Below are 23,047 nucleotides of genomic sequence, written 5' to 3' on the forward strand. Positions count from 1 at the left end.
GAGGGAGAGAAAGGGAGAGAGGGAGAAGGGAGGGAGAGCAAAGGAAAGCTGCCCAAACCTGCACCACCCCAATAAAATCTGTGCACTTTTCTGATCTGAAGCACAGCTTCCTTCCATACTAACACACCCATTTACACGCATGCACACAAAAAAGGGGCGGGGCAAAACAGACGATGTGTCAGTCTTTACTGTTTGAATTCAGGAATCTGCAGGTCAGTTTAATCAGCTACATTCACGGGGGTGGATAGCAGGCACTCTACGGGAGGAGAGCCAGGCTCCCTATTACTCATATAAATATGCATAGATTATTCAACAGACCTCCAGTGACAAGGGGGCAGTGAGGGTCGCGAAGGCCGAGAGAGGCCCTGCCAAAAAGAAATTCACGTGCAAAGCCTTCAGCGTTCCCTCCCTGCCCCTCTTTCCACTCACACGGCCACTTTGCCCAAGCCCGACATTTTGCCACGTGCAACGATTGCCTTGCAGAATGGGGGGGGCGTCCCTTCTATCCAGTCCCACAAACGTCTCCCCAACTTCTCCCGAGGTTTCAAGAATCTTAGCCAGGTGCCACTAAGCGTCTGTTGTGTGAATCCACTACGGCCACTCCTGTGGGGAGAGGGAGAAAGGTTTGACTCCAAACGGGAGCCAGAAAACTGGAGTCAAACCACTTTCTCCAGGCAGTCCTTCGGCATTCCCTCCCCACCCACCCCCAACCCCAACCAAGCCTACCCCATAAGGCACTCTTCCGACTCTGTGCAGCCTTGCCCAGAAGCAAGGGGAGTGTGCAAAAAATGAAAGGGACAGCCGCTCCATTACACAACGCCCTGCCAAGTGCACAACGGTCCTTTTCCAAATCCTCACGTAGCTGAATGCTGAATCCATGCCAATGCCAGAACTTGCCACGGCCAACTCACTACAGGACAATTTAACACTTCTGTGTAATGATTTAAAATAAATAAATTAAAAAAATATTTTAATTGGTGCCTTTCGCATTTCATTCCGTCCCTCCTTTTGCATCCTTTCTTTAATGATTCTGTCCCACAGTTTCTTTGATATTAGTGTCACTCTTGTCCCGTAGCGAGTTGCCCTGCAGCAAATTGTCGTAGACCCGCCAATGCTGCCTCCCTGGCTGGAGGGCCAGAAATAGGGGCAGGGGCGTGGGGGTGGGGAGGGAGGAGAGGTCCCCCCAAAATCAATATGGCAACTGCAATTGTGCGGTCAAAGTCACCCTCCTTTCTGCTTTTTAAAACCCTGTTTCCGAAAATGGTGGCCTTTCCACCTCGCTCGAATAGTACGCCAGCGCCAGACCACAAGGAAGAAGCTCTGATGAGGTTCATGGCTAACCAGGTTAAGCCTTGGGGTCAGCTTTAGTGCTGGGCTTTCTCTCCAGAGGTGTCTGAAAGAAACACGAGCTTTGCTGAAATGCGACAAACCGACAGACGTGCTACAAATAAGTCCTCCGCTTACGATCATTTTTAAACAATGGTTCCACGTTGATCCTCACACTTATGACTGTCATGTGATCCAAATTCAGATGTTTGACAGCCAGTATATTTACTGTGGTTGCAGCCTCTGGGACGGAGGGGGTTTCAAGGGATTGCTGTTTGTGGCCCTTTCAGGGGGATTCTAAGGGGGTGGATGGATTTGCTTAATGACCGTAGCAAAACTGGTAGTCAAATTGGGTGTGATTCACTTAACAGTCCTCACAGTGATAGAGGTTCTGGTCGTAAGTCAAGGACTCCTTGTTCTGAGCTTAGACGGCTACGGAAATACCAAGATGGCAGAAGCTGGACAGTGACAGACCAAGGGAGTGAATATTAACCCTGATGCTCCCTTTAGTATCCAGTGTTAAAGGACTTCCCCATACAAGCGTTTCACACGTACGCAGCCCAAACAACAACATACATGCAACCCAAGCCCCAGCAGCACTGCACTTTAAGCATTGCCATCTCCCAGCCTCACTCCAAAAATAAAATATAGAAGGACAGACCCTTGCAATCCAAGGCTTTCTCCCCCACCCCGCCCCTGGTCCCTCTCTCCTCCCGTCACCGAAAAAGAAAACGCTCTTCTGGACAGCAGCATACGACAAAGTCACAGCGGGAAGAGGTCCAAGGAAGCAGCTGGAGAAAGAGAGGGCTGGACCACAGAAGCAGGTGCAGAGGATAGGAGGGGTGGGCGGGGCTGTCCTAGGCCCAAGCCCCCTCATCGGTCACACTGGACTCCACCGAACCCCCGGGACACTCCCCAAAGGAGGAGGAGAAGAGGTGTTGGAAGGCCGCCCAGCCCCGGCGCTCAGATAGGCCTTTGACTGGGCTGTCCCTGGACGAGGCACTTCCTGTTGGAACCTTGGGTCCTCCTGAAGCCTTGTAGCTGAGGGGGGTGGGGATTTTTGAGGGGGTCTTGTCCGGTTGGGAGTCGGCACGAGGCTTAATTTGCGGGCGCAGCTTCATCTGGTAGCTGGAAGGCACGCGGTCGGGTTTCCCCAGGGACGGCTGGGGAGGGAGCGCGACTTCTTCCAGGATAGGGGCCGAGGGAGATGTGCCATCCTGCAGGGAGGGTCCCAGCTCCGTGTGGGAAGGGGCCGGCTCCCCAGGAGCCCAGGGGCTATCCACCAGAGGCTCGGCCAGCTCCAGACCCTCCTGGACTTCCTGGACGTCGTTCAGACCCAGGTAGCAGTTGCTTTCATCGGACGAGCTGGAAAGGACGGGTTTCCTCCAGCGGCTCCTTCGCTCACGAGACCCAGAGGAATCCCACAGCTCGGAAGCCTCGAGCGAGCCATTGTGGAAATCCCCCAGCTCAGACCCTCCTCCGGTCACCTGTTGGGCTGCCTTCCGCTTGGACTCCTCTACTTGGAGACCGTGTTTGCTGAAGACGTTGAGGGAGGAAGAGGAAGAGCTGGAGGAGCAGTACGCGGAGTCAGCGGTCCCTTGGTCCGGATTGGGGGGCAAGAGCCGGGCACCATCGCAGGCCTGGCTGCCTGGGTCCAGCTCTTCCTCCATCTCCAAACCCATCATCTGAGAGTTGGCCAGGAATTCTTCCTCCAGGCGCCGGTAGAGCTGCTGCTCCTGGCTCGGATCGAGGCGCAGCGGGGTGTGGAAAGCCTGCGCCATGGCCTCCAGCTCCTGCCCCAAAGTGTCCTCATTGGGCTGTCTGGAGGGCCCACTCTCCCCCGACTGCAGCTGCCTCACGGCCCCCCGTTGTTTGGGCAAGCAGGGCTGTCGCTGTCTTCCTGGGGCTGGCGGAGGGATTCGGGCGGAAGGATTGGCCATTTTTGTGGCGGGCAGGGAACCCCTGCGCTTGATGGGGGCAGGGCTTCGGGAACCCACCGGGGTCAGGTGACCCCTTGCCGGGCTCTTGGTCCTGGGGGTGGCTCTTCCAGAGCCCCCGGCATTCTCCTTGGGCTCGTCTGCCCGTGTCCAAGAGTGCTGTCCATCCTTTGCTCGGCTGATCAGCAGCATGGGCTCTCCTGCAGGCCTTCCCTGGCTGCGGGCCCGGGGACGAGGGCTCTGCGGTCCAGGCTTGCTCGGCCGGCTTGCCATGCGGGGACGGCCACGCTCTTCTGACTCAATCCTCTTGGGCACCGCAACGGTTTTTGGCAAGCTGAGACGGTCTCGGGACTGACTCCGGCTGGCTGGCTGCCGTTTGGGACTGGCGTGGAGCTGGGAGGCTGGCCCCTCGGAGATACGCTTCCCAGCCTCCTTCCTGAGTTCCAGGCTGGGCTCCTCGTTCCGCTTCCTTCCCAAGCTGGCACTGTGCATAGAGGAGGAGGAGGAGGAATCGCTGTCTCCGGAAAGACGCCTAGCTCTGGGGGTCCTGCAAGAAAGAACGGCAGCCTTTAAGACACGTCACGTTTTGCTCTCTGCATTTAAGTTTCCTTCTTCCTTCCTTCTTGTTCCCTTTCTCTCCTTCCTTCCTTCCTTTCTTTCTTCCTTCCTCCCACCCTCCCTCCCTCCCTCCCTTCAAGAATCCTAGAATCCTAGGGACTTTGGAGGTCTTCTAGTACGAGCCCCTGTTCAAGCAGGAGACTCTACACCATTCCAGACAATATCTGTCTAGTTTCCTCTTGAAAACCTGCCGTGATGGAGCACCCACAACTTCTGGAGGCAAGCTGTTCCACTGGTTAATTGTTCTAACTGTCAGGAAGTTTCTCCTTAGTTCTGGGTTGCTTCTCTCCTTGATGAGTTTCCATCCGTTGCTTCTTGTCCTGCCTTCAGGCAGAAGCTTGGCAAAGTCCCTTCTAAGTCTAACGAAGGTGCCAAATTTAACACTTTGGACGTGCAAGTCTAGCAAACAGAGATTCTGCTGAAACTGGGCAATTGCCAAATTTTGCAGGGAAACCAGGCCCTTTGGCAGACACGGTAGGAAGAGAGCCACAATCTACAGCAGCAGCAAAATATAAAACAAAAAACAGGAGGAATCTGGAAGCTTCTTTGCCGATACACCAGGGAGAAGCGTCTGCTTTTTCCTAAGGTTGGTGTCTGAAAAGGGGCTCCTATTCTCTTTCAAACTCCTGTTTTACCCCACCCTTTCCACTTAAAGCCCATTACGGAGCAATTAGTGGAAGAGATATGCAGAGAGCCTCCTCTTTGCTCATAGCTCTGGCTGAGAAAGCAGTCTGGAAAAAAACTGTCATCACATCAGGCAGGCTCTCTGCCTTAGCCTGCTTCTGTGGTTTGGGTGAGTCACCCTTGGCGGCTTTTCTGTTTTCCCAGCACCTGGCTGGGGATGGCTACAGCTTCTCTTCTGCTATCTGTCTAAGCCAGGGGTCCCCAAACTTGTGTCTATGGAGATTCTCAGTCTATCCAGGTCATGGTTGTCCCAAAGGTGCTTTTTCACGAGGCAACGGAACGTTCTTGTTTTTTCTTTGAGGATGTTTTGCTTCTCATCCAAGAAGAGCTGAAGAAGCTCCTTTGGGCGAGAAGTGAAACGTCTTCAAAGGAAAAAACAAGAAAGCCCAGCTGCCTCGTGAAAAAGCTTCTTTGGGACATCTTGGGATAAAGTTCTTGTCTTCAAACGTACGACAAGAACTGTATCCTGACATTCAAGAGGCAGCCCCTTTCAGCACGTCTTACCTGACGGGGAGATGGGACTCTCCCGTCTCCTGGTGGGCTTGGGACGGGCACCCCCGTAGAGGGCTGGCACCCCCCTGTCCTGCCGCGCTGCATTTCCCACTTGGCGGAACCAGCGATCCCTGCCTGGGTGGGGTCGCGGTCCCAGATCTCTTGGTGGGAGGACGGTTTCCTTTGAGCTGAGTCGGGTCCCCTCCAGCCAAGAGCCGTTTCTCCCCCAAGTGAGCCACCGCTTCAGCCCGACGCTGAGTGGTGGGGCTGTTTGCTTGGGGGCTGGCCAGGCCACTGGTCTTCTGGGGGGAGAAGCCGAGCCCTCGACCCTGGGTCAGACGATGAGCTGCAAAAAGTGAGAAAGAATGTCCAAATAAGTCAGCCACAAGGCTCAGTCTTGTGATGATTGGCTTTTGCGCCTAATGTGGGGCTAGAACTCACAGCCTCCCACTTTCTAGCCTGGTGCCTTCACCACGAGGACAAGCTGGCTCTCTTACAACTCTTTACTGGTTCTTATTTCCTTGAGGACTTGACATAAAGAGGAACAGGAGGAAAAAAAGCATGTTGTGTTTAGTCCCCAAGTTGGCCAACCCAACTCATCTGTATGCTTTGATTGGCTTCCAAACTAGGGGAGGAGCTGAGCCTTTCTACTGGCTAATAGATTATGATTATATAGGCTGACCTCTCTCTTCTCTGGGGAAGCCCCTCAAATATTGGAATGTTGCTGTCACGTCATTCCCTACTCTTTGTTTTCTCTGGATTAGCCGTAGCCAATTCCTGCAACTGTTCTTTGTAGGTTTTTGCTTTCATGGAGTGGGGATGGCTCATTGGTGATCTTTTGGCTGAGTTGTGGAGAAGGTGCCTTTCTCAAAATGAATATTGAAACTTGATAGATTCCTCTTTGTTGGGAGTTAAATCTTGTCTGCAGTACAGTAATGCAGTGGATGTCTGAATAGGAAAGGAATTTTCTGCTAATTAGAAAAAGCTGCAGGATGGATCAAATAGTCTTTGATATGAGCCTAGATCTATCTTTCTTTCTTTCTTTCTTTCTTTCTTTCTTTCTTTCTTCCTTCCTTCCTTCCTTCCTTCCTTCCTTCCTTCCTTCCTTCCTTCCTTCCTTCCTTCCTTCCTTTTCTTTTCTTTTCTTTTTTTAAAAAAGAGGCCTTTTGGTTTAGGGAAAAAAGCTGCAGTGTCAAAAGAGGAACTGCAAGCCTTGTGGATATTTTTAAAAAGGAAAAAAATATATCAAGGAATGTCTGATGGCTACAAGCCACCAGGGGGCGCCCCTGCAATGCTGCCTCTAACCAACATCTTGCCTGAGCCTTCAAGTTGGAAGAGAGCTTTTAATTATGTCATTTTGGGGATGAATATTGCTTCCTGTTGCCTTCTTCTCACAGCGAGCTTCCAGTTAACCCCTTGGGGATACATGAGAGCATGAACTGGGCTCTTCCCAAAACGCTGGATTCTCCTAAAATTTCAGCACATGTCCAAAGCACCGTCACGCTTTGCACGTGGAAGGAAATTTTAAAAACAACTTTTTCTTTTGCTGCTGACTTTGATACCCCACCCCTATTTGTTTGAGCTAGCATCAGGCACACACACACACAAACACACACACAGAGACAGATATGCATAGGGTAGCATTTGAACTCAGGGCCCGGCCTGATGTGCTTCACAGGCAGTAGCTACTAGCCATGGGAGCTATTGGCCAAGGACGCCTTAACCTTGGGATCATGGGATCGCATTTTGCGATCTTCTGACGAGCAGAGTCAACGGGGAAACCAGATTCACGTAACAACCGCGTGACTAATTTAACCCCAGCAGTGATTCATTTAACGACCGCGGCAAGGAAAGGCGTAACACGAGGCAAGGTTCACTTAGCAACGTGTCCTGCCCACCGTAGCAACAGAAATTCTGGGCTCCCTTGTGGCTGTATTTTGAGGGCTTACCTGTATATGCATAAGCAATAAATTATCTTAACTGGAACTTATTGATTCCTCACACATGACACTTGCATTCCTTTCCCCGACACCAAGCCCCCTTCCCCCCCAGGTACTTACAGACGGAAGTGCACCGGCAAGGGTCATGCTTATCCAGGTAATGCTCCAGCGTGTCCCAGCCCCCCCCTACCCGGACCATCACGTGGCTGCGGAGAACCTAGGAAGAAATTAAAATAACATCTGACAGTTATGCCACTTTAGGTGTTGCTTGAACTGGACCAGGCTGGTAGAGTCATCTTCTGAAGGCAAATAACACTTCTGCATTTTTGGCTTTGCCAGATAGTCATTCTCAACTTACAACCGTTCATTTAGGGATGGTTCAAAGTTACGACGATACGGAAAAAAAAGGTGTCCCCGACTTAATAACTGCGGCAATTCCTTTAACAGCTGTGGCCAGGACAGTCGTAAGATGGAGCAAAACTGACTTATTGCTTAACAACACTTCCTTTGGCCGTAAGTGAGAACCATCTGTACATTGTGAGATTATGCGTGGAACCTTTTCTCAAAGGCCACTTGTTGACTTTGGAACTGCTTGCCAAGGGGAAAAAAAGGCTTCATTGAAACACCCAGAGTTTAAAGGCTGCAATTTCAGTGCTTTTCTTGAAACAGACAATAGTCATCTCAAATCTCTCCATTTCAGAGATGGTCCTCCCTTTGCGGGCACACGCTATCAAACAGCAGCAGCTGGTTGTGTAAACTTATCCCTAAAAAGCCATCTCTGTCATTAAGCACCGTACAACAGGATAACAATCCCGCCTGGAATAACATGAAAGGGCAGGAGATTATCTTCGGTTATGACTTTTATTTTTATCCGAGCTATTTTCTCGCGCAGGCCTCCGAAATCTTTCAGGGATTGTTTTGCAGCCATCCTTACTTAAAACCGCAAAAAAAAAAAAAGAGAGAGAGAGAGAGAAGAACCACGTCGTAATGAAGGAGAATTTTGTCGTTCGAAACCGGGGAAATGTCTTCCTTCCATCCACCATGCAGATTTCACTTTGATCTTACAGGCTTAGAAAATTTAATCTGAAAGCCTGGGTAAGCAGACAGAGGGGATAAAACAGGCCGTTGAAGCAATTAACCAATCCTTCTGGATCTTGCACACCCTGCTTTCAAAATGGTGATTAAACACAACGTCCCAGCAACATCCCAATGCCAAGTTTTAAGGGGGAGGAGGAGGACTGTGGGGTCCTTGGTGCTCTCTGAGCTTGGTGGTTTTCTTGCGGATGCTTCATTAACCTACTAGGTAACATCATCAGTGCTAGAAGGAACTGAGGGAGGAGGAGGAGGAGAAAAAGGACTGGGGGGGGGGTCTTGATGTTCTTTGAGCTTGATGGTTTTCTTGCAGACGTTTCATTACCCTACTAGGTAACATCTGTCTGCAAATGCACAGGTTTAGGTTGTGAAAAAACAGGGCTGTAGGAGGGTCCAGGGAATGTACCTGTGCATAATATCAAAACTGTGGCTGGAACCATGCAATAGATATGGGGGTGGGTGGGATGAAGCCCCCCCCTCCGTCCCTTTTGGCCTCTGCTGGGGTGCAAAGACAGAAAGCAGGGAAGGATTTTTGTACAGAGATCGGGAACGGTGACCTGAGACAGCTTTTGAAGCCTCTCCAAGGATCTTTAGCCCTGGCCTGATTTCTCCCTCTTGCTCTGGGCCAACCCCCCCCCGTTCCCTTCCCTACCTCCCCCACCCCTCCCCGGCTTATATAAATCTGTGCCAGATGATCCGTGGATCTGACGTGGCTGCTGGTGCTTTCCAGACCCTCCGCTCAGCTCCTTCACCCACTCTGCTTTGCCCATTCCATGGCCCTGCCTTCTGTCTTTCCCCAAGACTGTTATTTTTTTTTCTGAAGAAAAACCTATTTCTGAAGGATTGGGGGAAGGGGGGGGGAGGCAGCAAAGTGGCATAAATGCAGAGCCGTCCCCTAAAACAGCTGGAGCGAGTCTCCATTGCCATGGATATGAATTGCTGGGTGGCTCAAACAGGGACACAACGAAGGAGCCTCTTGCAAAGGGGGTCATTAGCTTTCTGCAGATGCTCTGCTACCAACATCTGTTTCCTGCTGCTCTGCGGGCATGTGAAAATGAGCACAGCTGCCTCCACTCTCCCCCCATACCATGATTCCCCCCCCTCCACTAAAAATATAGGATGCAGCATGGAAAAAAAATATATCTCAGGCTTTTCTCCTGGCACAAAGGGAGAGAGAGTAGTTGCAGAAGCTCTTACTCGGACGAAGATGAGCGCGTTAGAGTCTCCAACTTTGTATTTGCCCTCCGAGACTTTGACCATGGGGAACTGGGATGGGCAGGTACAGTGGCCCAGGATCTCCCTTACCTGGAAGGAGAGAAAACAAACCGGGTTGGAGAAACAGAGGAAAAACACAAGGGTTAAATCAGGCAGCAAATAACCCATCCAGCTACAGGTACAGTGCAACGGTCTCGCTTAGCAACAAAAAAATTGGGACCCGATTGTAGTCGTAAGTCAGGGACTGCCTATACAAGATTTTCCATGGGTGTCATCTTTTTTCTTTTTTAAATTTTTAACAGAATAAAAACAATACAAATTTTGAAAAGCCCAGAAGGAGATAAGCAAGCAAGCAAAAAAAAAAAAGATATAGAGAAAAAAATGTAAAGGAAGAAAAAGAAAAGGCAACAGTGGTATTAAAGTGGCTTTTAATTTGTTTTTGTTTTTTACAGCGTTTATATGTTATCCATTCTCACTTCCTTTTTATCATTATCTGCTGGTCTAATCTCCAAACCCATAAACCACAGGTTCATTGTTTTTTTTCAAGGGTGTCACCTTCGGTCTCTCACAGCAACAATAAAAGCGCTTGAGAAATGCTTGCTCGCTCAATTATTTATTGCTTCATTAAGAGTGCTTGTTTTAAAGTTTCTTTCCAAAAGGCCCTGGGGCTGCAGATCCCAAATCTGTGGATATCAGCCACCTCCAGTGTTGACTCAAGATTATTCTCTCCTCTTTGCCAATTCCAGGATTCAATTATTGGGTTTTTATTAGTCTGCCTCTCTAAAGCTACCTGGAGACGTGGGAAAATGAGGTCATTGTTTTTGAAACCAGGCACAAGCGAGGAAAGCAAGGTCCTGGTGGGAAAAGGAACACTTTCCCCCCCCTTTTTTTTTTTGGTCCCTGGATGGAACAAAATTGATCAGCGGAATTTTCCAAGTCCGTTTGGGAGGATTCTTGCTAGCAGAGGAAACAGAAAGCAAAGAAAAAGATTTTTTTTTCCTGTTCGTTTGAAAGAGAGAAAGAAAGCAACCCATTTTTTTTCCCACATTTAGTGCACTGTAGTTGCCCAAAACAAGAGGAAAAAAAATCTGGCAGGGCTGATCCAACAATATTTAGTTAGGGCGGAGGGAGAATTCAAAGTCCATGTCGCCCTAAATCCCTGTTTTGAAACCCTGGCAGCTTAATGATATGTGGACTAGCTAGCTAGCATGGAATTCTGGGAGATGAAGTCCGCCCATGATGCCTGGGGAATTCTGGGAATAATTCTTCTCCTCTTCCTCGTCCTCCTTTTCTTTCTTTCTTTCTTTCTTTCTTTCTTTCTTTCTTTCTTTCTTTCTTTCTTTCTTTCTTCTTTTCTCTGATTCTTGCTCTTCTGGCAGCTTCAACCATCGTTAATTGAGTCCAGCATCCCCAATGGAAAAACGATTTGTCTCTGCAGAATCCCTGGGAAAAGAGCACCTGGCAGGGCTGGGTGACAGATCGTTTCTTCCCACCGAAAGAGAAAGGAAGCGAGTGAGGGTGTTTCCCAGTTCCTGCTCAGTTTGCCCCATGCCCATAAAAGCAAAGTGTTGGGCAGACAGCCGGACTCTTACGAACCAGAAAGAAATGTTAAGGCATTCATTTCCAAACAACTCAGCTGGGTGGAAAGTGGATTAATCTTTCAATTCACCCACTGACACGCGACAAGCCGTCTCCTTCGGTCTATGAGCAGAAGAGGCGGGGGGGGGGAGAAGGGAGAGACAAAAGTTGTCTGATTTGTCTGGTCCCAAGAAGACCCTTCTCTCCAACTCCTTCTTCGCTGCCAAGACCCAACCTCAGTTAGCTTGACCCAGTCTGTCCCCAAAGAGCTTTTTTCCAGAAAGGCAACTTGGACTTCCTTTCTCATCATCTTGGTTGGCTGGCTGGGGAATTCTGGGAGTTGAAGTGCCCCCATTTTGAAGTTGCCAAGTTTGAAAAGTACTGCTCTGTTCAATTCAGACTTTTTGCTGTGAGCCATCCTAACACTTGCTCAGATTCCTTGCCTGCCTCCTGTTTCATACACGTCCCTAAGACGCAAAGAAAGCCATTACAAAAATCAGTTGAACAGGAACGGCTGGCTGAACTGGATAGTTCTATTTTAATGAAAAGAAGGACTAGGGGTGACATGATAGCAGTCTTCCAATATCTCAGGGGTTGCCACAAAGAAGAGGGGGGTCAAGCTATTCTCCAAAGCACCAGAAGGCAGGACAAGAAGCAAAGAAGGATGGAAACTCATCACGGAGAGAAGCAACCTGGAATTAAAGAGAAATTTCCTGACAGTGAGGACAATCAATCAGCAAAACGACTTGCCTCCAGAAGTTGCGGGTGCTCCAACACTGGAGGTTTTTAGGAAGAGATTGGACAACCATTTGTCTGAAATGGTATAGGACTCCTTGTTGAGCAGAGAGTTGGACTAGAAGACCCTCAAGGTCCCTTCCTGTTATTCTGTGTTCTAAGCAGACCCCATGACAGCATCTGGCTCTAAATAATGAGCTTGAAGAATCTTCCTAGGGATAAATCTGATATTTTCCCCGGTGCCATCGCTGTAATAAAAGAACAAAATTAAAAAGATCCTTTAAAAGGGATTTAAATCCAGCGGGCTTAGGAATTTGGCAGATGGCTGTCTATTTGCAGAGCAGGGTCATCTCCAAGACCAGCCGATTCTTGGTTAGCATCGGATGGGAAGCTCCTGGGAGTGGGGAGCTGAGTCCGGTCCCTTGGCACGCAACAAAGAGGTCACCCATCTGCCAGTTGCAGATTTAGCAAGGAATCAGGGCAGGGAAGGAATTGGAAATTAAAAAGGAATGTTAAGCTTAATCAGAAAAGATCCACCTTTACTCCTGTCCTCTCCAGACTGGCTCATGACGAAAACCACTTCCTGCCAACTGTGCCCAGGTTTGGGAGTTAAGCACAGTTGGGCTTGGTTAGGACTTCAAGCTATGGTTTTCAACCTTGGGAATTTTCAGTCGAGTGGACTTCAACTCCCAGAATTCCGTAGCCTGCATGCTGACTGTGGAATTCTGGGAGTTGAAGCCCACATGTGTTAAGGCATGCTCTGGCTCTAGGGAGTTGAAGTCCATGCTTCTTAAGCCATGCTGGCTGGGGAACTCTGGGAATTGAAGTCCACACCTAATAAAGTATGCTGGCTGGGGACTTCTGGGCGTTGAAGTCCAGAAAGCTTAAAATTGCTGAAGTTGGAAAACCCAATTCTAACACCATCAGTTGATCAAACAGGACTGGAGTGTGCGAAAATTCGAAGGGCAGGTTGCCAGAAGATGCCAGAATTCTGGATGGGCTGGGGAGTGAAAGGCAATGGGAAATGTCTTCCGTGTGGTTGCAAGAAAACGACATGGTAAATGTATAAAATCAAAGTTGGACTGAAGGGAGAAGTCTCTCTCTCTCTCTCTCTCTCTCTCTCTCTCTCTCTCTCTCTCTCTCTCTCACACACACACACACACACACACACACACACACACACACACACTTCAGACCACTTTGTACTTTTTTTCCTTTGCACCAGACAGGGCTCTGGAAAGCATCCAGTCGAAGTTGGAGAGCTAATTTATTTACACTGGGTTGCTTAGAAGAGAGACCCACACCGAGACAGATGAATGAACAGCCAGTAAAACTGCACTGCAGCCCCAGTGGGAAGCCAACCAGCACCAAGTCCCAACCAGCCCTCGCAGGGGGCGGGGAGGGGGGGGAAAAGGATTTTTCAGACCAGCTGAGGTGGAAAAAATCCTCTGGATCTGGCTGGAGAGCAGCTTTCTAAGGGTTTTTGCATTGTTGTTCCAGCCTTCCTTCTTTCAAAAAAAAGCAGCTTTCTAGTCTTTGTGGATATAACAGAATAACAGACTTAGAAGGGACCTTGGAGGTCTTCTAGTCTGAACCTTACTCAAGCCGGAGAGACCTTTTAGACCATTCCAGACAAGAGTCAGTCCAGTCTCTTTTAGGACAAGGTCTCCCCACCCCACCCCCAAAAATAGTAAAAACATCAAAGGCAGATTTTTGTAGCATTTCCCCCAATGAAGATCTCATTAGGTCTTTAATGCCATTCCTAATTTTAATGCCCACATTTGTGGCAAGGAGATATCCTATCTGAACTCAGAAAATAGAAATCCGTATTGTATTGTATTATATTTTTCTTTCCCTTCCTTCTCTTTTCTTTCTTTCATCCCTCCCTCCCTCTCTTCTCTTCCTTCTTCCTCTTTCCTCTTTTCTTTCTTTCTTTTTTTCTTTCTTTTTTTCTCTTTCCCTCCCTTCTCTTTCTTATCCTCCTTTCTCATCCTCTTCATCACAGATGGACTCTCCTTTGACTTAGTGAATAGGTGAGCAAATTCTATCCAGCCAAGAAAGTGTCAACTTTTACAGGCCCCGCTCTCCGTTCAAGATTATATTAAAACAAAAAAAAGCCTGCGTAGGTTAACTGCTCATCTTCAAGTCCAGCCAAAGATTGCCCAATGGATTCTGTCATCAGAACTGTCTATGAATATTCTTAAGAGGATTCCCTTTACATGAAAATACCCCCATTTCCGTCTTTGAATGCTTCTCTGCTTTGCACAGTGGGTGTGTCGTACCTTGGGGCGAGTTTGTGTTAGCAAAACCATAAAAGGCCTGAGAATACCACACCTAAAAATAAAGGCAGCAATTTATCCAGGACGGGCCAGGAAAGAGAGACATCAGCTGACTCAACCACCTTCTATAAAACTTCAATTAGCCGTGAGGCTTGCTCAGTTAGGAAGAAGTGACTTCATCAAGGTTGTGTCATGTTATTACGACGTGTTCCCCTTCAGGTACAGCAAATGAGATGGTTGAGAAAGAGCATTGTGGGCCATTAAAGAGCTACAGTATGTCAGAAGTAGAAGATAAATCTCAACCCTGACACCGTGGTCAGTATTTCTTCACAGACAAAATTACTCAGGATTATTTTTTCAAAACCCCGTTTTTACAAGAGCGGTTGCATTCCCACAACTTCGTGATCTGCTCGACAAGCTAAATTTGGACAGGCTTATAGGGAACCCCTAAAACTGTGTCACAGACCACCATGGCAGAGGAAATACAGGTAGTCCTTGCCTTACGGCCACGGTGTAAGTTTCCTATACACAACATTTTTTTTCTTCAGTTGGTTGTGAGAATATCCTGGTTTTGTTTCTCATTTTCCATCCTCCTCCTATATTCACCCTTTGGCTACGTAGGGACATTTATCCACATGAAGAAAAACTGATGAATGTCTCTGTTATTCTCTGCTATTTCAGTCTCAAAATTATGGGCTGTATGTCTGCTTGTTGACATGGGTGGAGGAGAAGATGGAAAAGTGACATCTTGGTGACGAATGCAGCAGACCAACATTTTCTCCAGGGGCCAAAACGACTTGTGGCTTAAAGTAGCAGCTTTAGGGAAGCCAACTCTAAACGAACATAATATAACCTAAATAAATAGACAGTAGGTCTTTCAGTTCAAAGGCACAGGGCAATGTTCAGAAGGAACAATAAGCATTTTCTGTGCTGCAGAAGAGAGATTTTTTTTTCTCTTTCCCACCCCTAATTCCTTCCTCCAATTTTATTTTTTGGAATGGCTTTCTTCGTGAGATAAAGTAAAACTATGCAAATGACAGGTGTGACAAGAAGGATGCAGAGGCAAAACATGGATCAGGAAAAGTCTGACTTTACAATATGCTGAATTTGGTGTTCATTTATTCATGTTGCTAAATAATCACGTCTTTTGACAGCCCACTGGTGCTGTTTGGCTGGTTCGCCCATAAAAGTTTGTAACTATGAATGTATGTCTGAGTTTGTCTAATTCCTGCCTCCCAATTCTTTCTCCCTTTAGTGTCACATTTTAATTGAGTCCTTGTTAGCTGCCAATCGCGGTAACATACCTTAAAAAGACAGAATAAAGGGACGATTCCCACCAGTGAAATAAATTTGTGTAGATAGGGTTGTTTATATAAATAGGGTTATTTAAAGATAGGGTTGGAGAAAGAGATTAAGGAGTCTGCAAATCTGATAAAAAGGCATAAAGATGATGCAGGAGAAAGACGGCCAAAACAAACACCCTTTGGAAAAAGAAGGCACCCAAAACAATGAAATGTTGACAGAATTAAATATTTAAAGAGGCTTGAAACCACAACTGGAAAAGCACTTCTCAGAACAATTAAAGCTCTAAACTACATAAAAGCTAAATCTAGAATTGTCCTATCTCACCTTCCTATCTCCCATCTCCTCCAGCAAACAGGGCTAATATTAAGCCAAAGGAGATAGTCTTTGTAGCCAACAATTTCCGGTCTTCTCTGAGTGACAGGCAGCTCATTCAGAGTTGATTCTCTCTTTCCTTCCCATCCAGCTCCTTCTGGTTCCTATCAAGCTAGCCAGAGGCATATTGATACTGTATGAGCCAGTTTGCCCCCAAATCCAATACTGTATGAGCCAGTTTGCCCCCAAATCCAAGAACAGCATCAATCAAAGAGAAAGCCAAGAGGAACACAGAGGTTGAAGAAAAGGATGGAAAACTTCAAACAAACAAACAGCCAAGACACATTTGGAGCATGGGGTGGCCCAGCCTGCAGGCCCAACTGAATTAGACCAGAGGATTTAACGTATCCTACAAACATTGGGATCTATTTAATTTAAAACACAGATTACAGAATTGGATGGAGCCACTGAGAGTCCTGTAATGAGTATAACTCTTGTTAAGGGCAAGGGCAGGGCAGGGATCGGAATGGCTCATGACTCTTGCTTTGCAGCTTCTGTTTGATGGCATTAACCTCTGTAATTAACACAAAGGGGTTTAGTTTAGTTCCAACAAAATGGATATCCACGCAACTTTACCATTCAACCCAATACAGCACAACTAACACACCCCCTAAAAAGAATTACATTGGCATACATCAAGAATATCTCAAAGAAACCACCAACAATTTTCTCAACCTGGGATCATTTAGTGGTATTGGGACCAAAATGCACTCCCAAAATCTCCACAACTTCTTAGAGGGGACTTGTGGGTCCTCATTCCATCTGGAGGACACCAGATGGAAGAAAGAAGCCATCTCCCCTTACCTACATCCATTCTCAGCTACAAACTTTTTAAAAAAATAGAACAAAGGAAGTGAGCCAGCTTGGATTGGAATAGCCAGGTCCAAACCCAGAAGCCAATCTTGAAGACTTCATGTGAATGATAGAGGAAGCTCAACATGCTGTCTTGAAAAGTCGAAGAAAAGGAGGAAGATGCAGCTATATTCAATAAATAAAACCAAAGTGGAACGCAAGAACTCACCAGCTCATCCAGATTCTTGAGGTCACACAAGCTTATCCTCTGTGTTTTGTTCAAGTAAACGGGAGACTTCGGCCCCAAATCTTCGATCACTTGCTCAGTCTTCAACTCTCCACAGACCACCTGGTGGTCCCTCATCTCCTCCTCAATCTCTTCCTCCATCTGGATGAGCATGGGAGCCAGCATCCCAAACTTGGAGCCCTTCCTGGCCACCTCCAGCAGACAAAGGACGAAGTTCTTCTCGTTCTTCTTCAACACCAAGTCGTTGGTTTCAAACATCACCACGTCTTGGATGCCCAGCTCCTGACGGCACCACTGGATGAAGTTGGAGATGTTGTCCCGAGCGATGAAAGAGCCAGGGACCACGTTCTTTGCTTGGAAGATCACCTCCTTCTGAGGGATTCTCATGTGAGAAGCAGTTTCCGGGTTCGACTGTTGGAACTCCAGGGCGATACGGTTGACGTTGTTGGCATGCTGGCAGAGATCGTAGCCCATCTCCAGGGCATCCATGAAGTTCTCCACCTGGACATCAAGATCGTAAAGTGTATTCAGCCATTCCGCCAGGTCCTCCTTCATGGCGTAGAGATAGTCCTCGCTGGAACGGAATGGACGGATGCTCTTAGAAGCCGCTGACTGGATGTTGCTAGGCTCAGCCATTGTTCAGAGTCTTGGCGTGGTCACTGTTGGGCATGGAGGAAGGGAGATATCAGATATTATCAAAGCGGCAAAGACTCACCCCGTTATTCCTTTGTTCTCTCTATTAATCCTGTAGCCGATCCAGCATAGTAACCAGCTCGGGCCTAAAACATATTTATTTATCCCATTTCTACACAGCCCAACTCACCTAAGTGACTTGGTTACTGAATCATTATTTTATGTTCCATGCACTAAATCATGGCAGAATAACCCAATAACAGAGCTGGAAGGGACCTTGGAGGTCTTCTAGTCCAACGCTCTGGTCAAGCAGGAAACAACTTTTAAGATATAGAAGATACGATACTTCAGCTCCCAGAATCCCCCAGCCCGCATGCTAAAATGTGATTAATCAACTAAGCAAATAGAATGGGTTCAGACAACATGATGACCTGTATAAAACTAACCAAGGTGAACATTAACCAGGGTGGGGAAGTAAGTTGCTAAGCCTTAGCCCAAGCTGTTTAAATGTGTGGCCTGAAGGCTGCTAAACTATGCAGCTGAAGCCCATCTATTTTTATTAACACAAGCAGATCTTCACTTGCATGTCCATCATCTTGATTTTTTTGACCTGCTGGGACATGGGAAGCAGACCATCTGTGTTTTATCAAAGGAGAAGATCTTACTAACTTGGACACTCTAGTGACTAGTCTAAACCAATGTTTCTCCACCTTTCCTGTTTTAAGATGGGTGGACTTCAGCTTTCAGAATTCCTCAGCCAGCCATGGGGAATTTGCTGGGGAATTCTGGAAGTTGAAGTGCACTCATGTTAAAGCAGGCAAGGTTGAAAAACACTGCTCTAAATTTAGAGCGGATAGAAGCTGCTATGGTGTTCACCGAAGCCATTAATCTTAGATTGACTTGACATAGCCTTTATGTTCAAACCTGCTTAGTTCCAGACATGTGAGAACAGGATTACAGCCAGAACTGAGAGCAACAATTGCACACCTGGCCTGCACACAGAACTTTCCACACCTCTCTTGTCCTTTTCCAGACTGCTTTCCATCTGTACCTCTTCTTTTTCATTTTGAATAGCACCACAAAGTACGGCCACAGAGAAGAGAGGGCTACAGAGCTCCTTAAAAACTTTTTAAAACTTTTTTTAAACAAATATATACAGAGACAAAGAACTTTGGTTAAAACCAAATCTTCTCTCGTTTTCTTTAAACCAGGAATTCTTCTTGCTAAAGCACATCCCAGATCCAGGATCTGTCTACAAAGATGGTGGTTGGGCCACGGGCAAACAGGCGTAGGGGTTTCCATGGATGCTTGGGAATATTTTTCCTTGGAAAGCAGCAGTCCCACTGATTGGACATAGGCAAGGAAGTTGTTGTTGCTTGCTTGCCTGCTAGAGGATGAGTCACCCTTGTGTATTCAGCTGAGGATTTGCTGAGCTGCAATTGCCATTGTGAGCCCGTTGGAAGGAGAGGGTGTGGGTGTGTGTGCTTTGTGCTGTTTCTCACAATTCCCTCCAGCCCAGTACTGGAAGAGACCCTGCCTAGAAATTGTGTCGTGCATAAACCTGGTTTCCTTTGAAGCAAGTCTCATAGGTTGAGCACAACAGTCCCGGGTGATGCACATCAACCCTTCAAGGTAGGGCAATAAACAGATACTGCAGGATTCCAGGGACAGCCTTTACTTTTGAAGGGTCAAAAAGATAAAGTTTTTTCCTGTTACTTGTGTCTGACTCTAGGGCACGGTGCTCAGTTCCGTTTTTTGGCCAGCATTGTCTGAAGACAATTTCCCATGGTATGTAGCCAGCATGGCTATATGCAAAGGCTGTTACCTTCCCGCCAAAGTGGTACCTATTTGCATGCTTTCGAACTGCCAGGTGGGCAGGAGCTGGAGGAAGGAACGGGAGCTCACCCCATCCTTCTTTTCAAGAAGAGACTGGAAAAGCCACTTGTTTGGAATGGCATAGGGTCTCCTGCTTGAGCAGGGGGTTGGACTAGAAGACCTCCAAGGTCCCTTCCAACTTCTGTTGTTCTGTTATTCTATTCTTTATCTTCCAGGATGTTATGTCTCATTTATTTCATTACAGAGATCAGTTTCCTGCATAAATAAAATCAAGACGGGTCAACTGAGTACCTTTTCCGAGTAACACATTTCACGAAAAGGCTGCTGCTCACAACAGCACACATACCTTTTAATAAAACGTGTTACTCGGAAAAGGTGCTGCCCAACATCTGCACAAATAAGCAGATGCTGTGCCCAGGAATGTGCCAAAAGACATCCCTGCCCAAGAACGAGGCTTCTGTTTTTCTACCATGTGCCAGAATTTCTTTCGGATTTCTTAGTGCTGATGGACGGATGGAGGTTTTCTACCCCCTTTTTTTCCTGCTCCAAAACCTGCCCATTTATGAGGGTTGCAGCATCCTGGGATCATGTGATCCCTATTTGCAACCTTCCCAGAAGAGCGGCCAGCAAAGGGCCAATAAGGCCCCTTCCCCACAAAATTACAGCCCTGGAGCGAAGCGAAACCAAGACAATCAGACAAGGAAGGAGAGGTTGCTGGAAAGGGAGGGGGGCATTCCCACATCCGGATCCCTCCGATTCCCACCTCTTTGTTCCATCCCGGTTATTTCAGCCCTCTCCCCCGTTCCGCAGCCGATCGGCCGTCGCGCTAATACAACCTCTGAACTACTGAAGGGAGGGGGAAGAATGACAGAAGCCGTCGGCAGAATGAGGGGGATCCAGCCCCAGCCAGCAACTCCAGAGCCCATTCTCGTCTAGGGGGTGGGATACACTTCGGGAAGGCGGGGGTGGGAGGGGGCAGGCAGAGATGGACGGACAGACAGACAGGGGAGCCCCCGCCGCGGCTTAGACGCCCAATCTCCGGAACCATGCAAACCTCGTAGCCAGACGGGGGACGGCGCAGGGCTGGGACGCAGGGGGCAGCTGGAGGAGAGACCCTGGAGCTCTTCTGGCAGGAAAGCCGGACTCCAATACCCATGCTTCCCCGGCTTTCCTGCCAGAAGAGCTCCAAGGGTCTCTCCTCCGGGGACTCCAGTGCCCATGCTTCCCCGGCTTTCCTGCTAGATGGGCTCCAAAGATCTTTCCTCCGGGGACTCCAGTGCCCATGCTTCCCCGGCTTTCCAGCGAGTCCCCCGCCCTATTCCAAAGGGCCCGCGCTGCCCTCCAGGCGGAGGCGGGCAGCGGGCGGGCGAGGAGCCGTCGTGGGCGCCCTTCCCACCTGCAAGTCATCCTGGCGGGCGCCGCAGTTTCCCGGCCAAATCTGCGCAGCTGGAAGCGCCGGGAGGGGCGCAGACCCCCCCCCGCGCCCCGAGAGCTGCGCCGCAGAGCGATCGGCGAGTCCCGCCGCCCCCGACTCGACTCACCTGCCCGGCCATGTCGGGGCGCTCCGGGCCGGCTCGCAGCAGGCTGGCCGGAGGCCCCCCGCGCCCGGCTTCACCCCGGCCGGTCCGGCATCGCGCGTCCCTTCCGCCCGGCCCACGTGCGAGGCTGCCCTCCGCCGCCGCCGCCGCCGGGATCCTGGACCAGGAGGGGAGAGCCGGCCGGGGTGCTGGGGGCTCCCTCGAGCGCCGAGCGGGCGGAAGGCAGGAGAGCGGAGACGGGGCTGCCGCCGCCGCCGCCGCCGCTGCCCAGCTTCCCAGCCTCTGGCCCGGGATCCCGCGGCTCCAGGCGAAGGAAGAGGTGGAGCTGCCAGCCCGGCAAAAGGAGGAGGGAGGGAGGGAGGGAGGAGGAAGAGAGGAGGAGGAGGAAGAGGAGGAAGACGAAAAGAGGAGGAAGAGGAGGACGAGAGGAGGAGAAGAGGAGGAGGAGGAAGAAAAGGGGAGGAGGGGAACCCTAGCAGCGCCTTTGCCCCCGGCTCCCCGAGGGTATCCTGGCTACTGAGCCCGGCCAGCTCTCGCCGGGACTGCGCGCCTCCGGAGCCCGAGGCGTCGAGCGCGAGGCCGAGCAGGTCCTGCGCAAACCGGAGCCACTCCGGCTCCGCCTGCCGCGGCCGGCGCCTTGATCTCATCCGGATCAAGAGCCGAACACGCCCCGCTTCCTTCGGGTCAGCGCTGCATTGCTCCGGCCGGGGGGGGGGGGGGCAGGCCAGACGGGAGGGAGATGGAGGGGTTAGAATTGCGCAATGCGGGCGGCCGCGACAAGGCGCTCTGCCCGCGCTCAGAGGCAACCTTGGCTTGGCTGATGGGCTCCCGGATGGATGCCTCCCGTTTCTCTCAGTTCATGAATCGTAGATGGGCGCTCAGGCCTTGGTATCCTTCCTCAGCCATTTTTTTTTAAAAAAAAAATAATATTCCGACTTCTAGAATAGGGAAGCAGATCCTTTGCTTATTCTACAAGAAACGCTCTGTGCAAGCTCAAGAGACCAGAGGGGTCCGATCTGGCTCAGACGATGCCCCTATCCCCAATCTCTGCCTTTACCCACACTTCAACCCGGGTTCGCAAACCACGGGAGCTGTGTTCACACAACCAAGCATCCCTGCATTATCCAAACCAGAGTACTGTGTGAATCCAGCTCTGGGATTTGGATTCAGGTCAGAGTTGCTAAGGTTGAAACAAGAGACTTGTTCAAAACCCGGTAGAGTCCTGGGGCTCTTTTTGGTTCCTCTTTAGATGGGGATTGCTATGGAAACCCCCTGCTTTTCACTGGAAGCACAAACAGAGGAACACAGAGCCAAGCGAGGGAGGGGGAGGTCCAGGGCGTCTGGGTGGAAAAGAGGAAAACCTACATCCTCTTTTCTTTAGCCCAACTTGGGAACCGGCCCAGCCAGCGAAGCATAGAGAGCTATTGAACTAGACATTATTCCCAGTTCTTCAAGCCCCCGTTTGGCGAGAACTTTTGTTCCCTTTATTTGTTTAGCACATGTAAGTGACCGCCCAACTCGGGCAACGTGACACAGGGCAGCGGGCCAAGAAAGCGTTGAACCTGAATGCACACAAAAAGCAACTCGGGTCATCAGACCCAGGGAAAACCATTCGGGAGCAATCCGAATGGAAAGACGCTGGAGTTCACCAGCTGGGCCGCTCGCCCTGATCCGAGAGTCTGCACAGCCTTGGTGCCAGGCTGGGGGAGGAAAAATTCCCTCCAAACCGAGTTTTTCTCCCTAAAATATGGAGGGGGGGGGGTGTGTTTTATTTTTTAACTTTAACAAGTTCCAGGGTCTGAATAACTCTGAAAACTCCAGATCGAGAAAAACCTGCCTGGGAGTTTGCAGGATGGGGAATATGTCATTTTAGAGCCTATCCTAAATACAGAAGGATCGCTAACTCTGGATTTGGCCAAAGAGGCTAGGTCAACATCCCTTCGACCCAGGGCATTGTGACTTACAATCCTTTGCTTAGCCACTGTTCGATACTGGCCCTGAAATAAGTGCTTTTGACCAGTCCTCACACTTATGGCTGTCTCAGCATCATGACGGTCACCTAATCAAAATTTGTGCCCTTCCCAACCAGCTTCCAGAACAAGCCAAGTTAATGAGGAAGCTGGAGTCATTTAAGGACCACACAATTTGCCTAACAAGGGCAGTGATTCACTGAACCACGGCAGAAAGATGATAAAATCAGACACAAGTCATTTAACAAACCAACTTGCTTAGTAACAGAACTTCCAGTCCCGATTGTGATCCCAAGTGAAGGGCTACTTGTATATATATACACCTATTCATACAGAAGTATGTGTGCATGCACATACAAAGAGAGAGCTTTTTTTTTTTTTTGCCCTAACATGAATATTGCTTCTCAGGTCGGCTGGAGAATTCTGGGAATTGAAGTCCACACGTCTTAGCTTAATGC

At 49.1% G+C, this 23,047-nt stretch overlaps 1 protein-coding gene across 1 annotated transcript; it reads right to left on the reverse strand.

Annotated features, from left to right (window-relative positions):
* Positions 1-169: 169 nt before the first annotated feature.
* On the reverse strand, positions 170-21,262 carry GAS2L1 (growth arrest specific 2 like 1). The gene is made up of 6 exons (XM_039332614.1): positions 20,623-21,262; positions 16,595-17,271; positions 9,287-9,394; positions 7,118-7,214; positions 5,070-5,403; positions 170-3,810 (listed from the first exon to the last, which is right to left on the reverse strand). Exons 2-6 carry the CDS (start codon positions 17,246-17,248, stop codon positions 2,184-2,186), a joined length of 2,820 nt encoding a protein of 939 aa, XP_039188548.1. The 5' UTR covers positions 17,249-17,271; positions 20,623-21,262; the 3' UTR covers positions 170-2,183.
* Between the last annotated feature and the right edge of the window lie 1,785 nt (positions 21,263-23,047).

This window comes from Crotalus tigris, unplaced genomic scaffold (assembly GCF_016545835.1).
Source record: "Crotalus tigris isolate CLP2741 ecotype Arizona unplaced genomic scaffold, ASM1654583v1 scf7180000024461.5605484, whole genome shotgun sequence".
In the NCBI taxonomy this organism is placed as follows: domain Eukaryota; kingdom Metazoa; phylum Chordata; class Lepidosauria; order Squamata; family Viperidae; genus Crotalus; species Crotalus tigris.

Bases quoted from the DNA above. Each gene is read 5' to 3' on its own strand.
- GAS2L1 (XM_039332614.1), bottom strand. From the start codon at position 17,248: ATGGCTGAGCCTAGCAACATCCAGTCAGCGGCTTCTAAGAGCATCCGT. The intron at 7,215-9,286 runs GTAAGAGCTTCT...ATTTCTTCCTAG, and splicing joins ACGCGCTCATCTTCGTCCGA to GTTCTCCGCAGCCACGTGAT. The intron at 5,404-7,117 runs GTAAGTACCTGG...CACTTTTTGCAG, and splicing joins TTGCCGGTGCACTTCCGTCT to CTCATCGTCTGACCCAGGGT.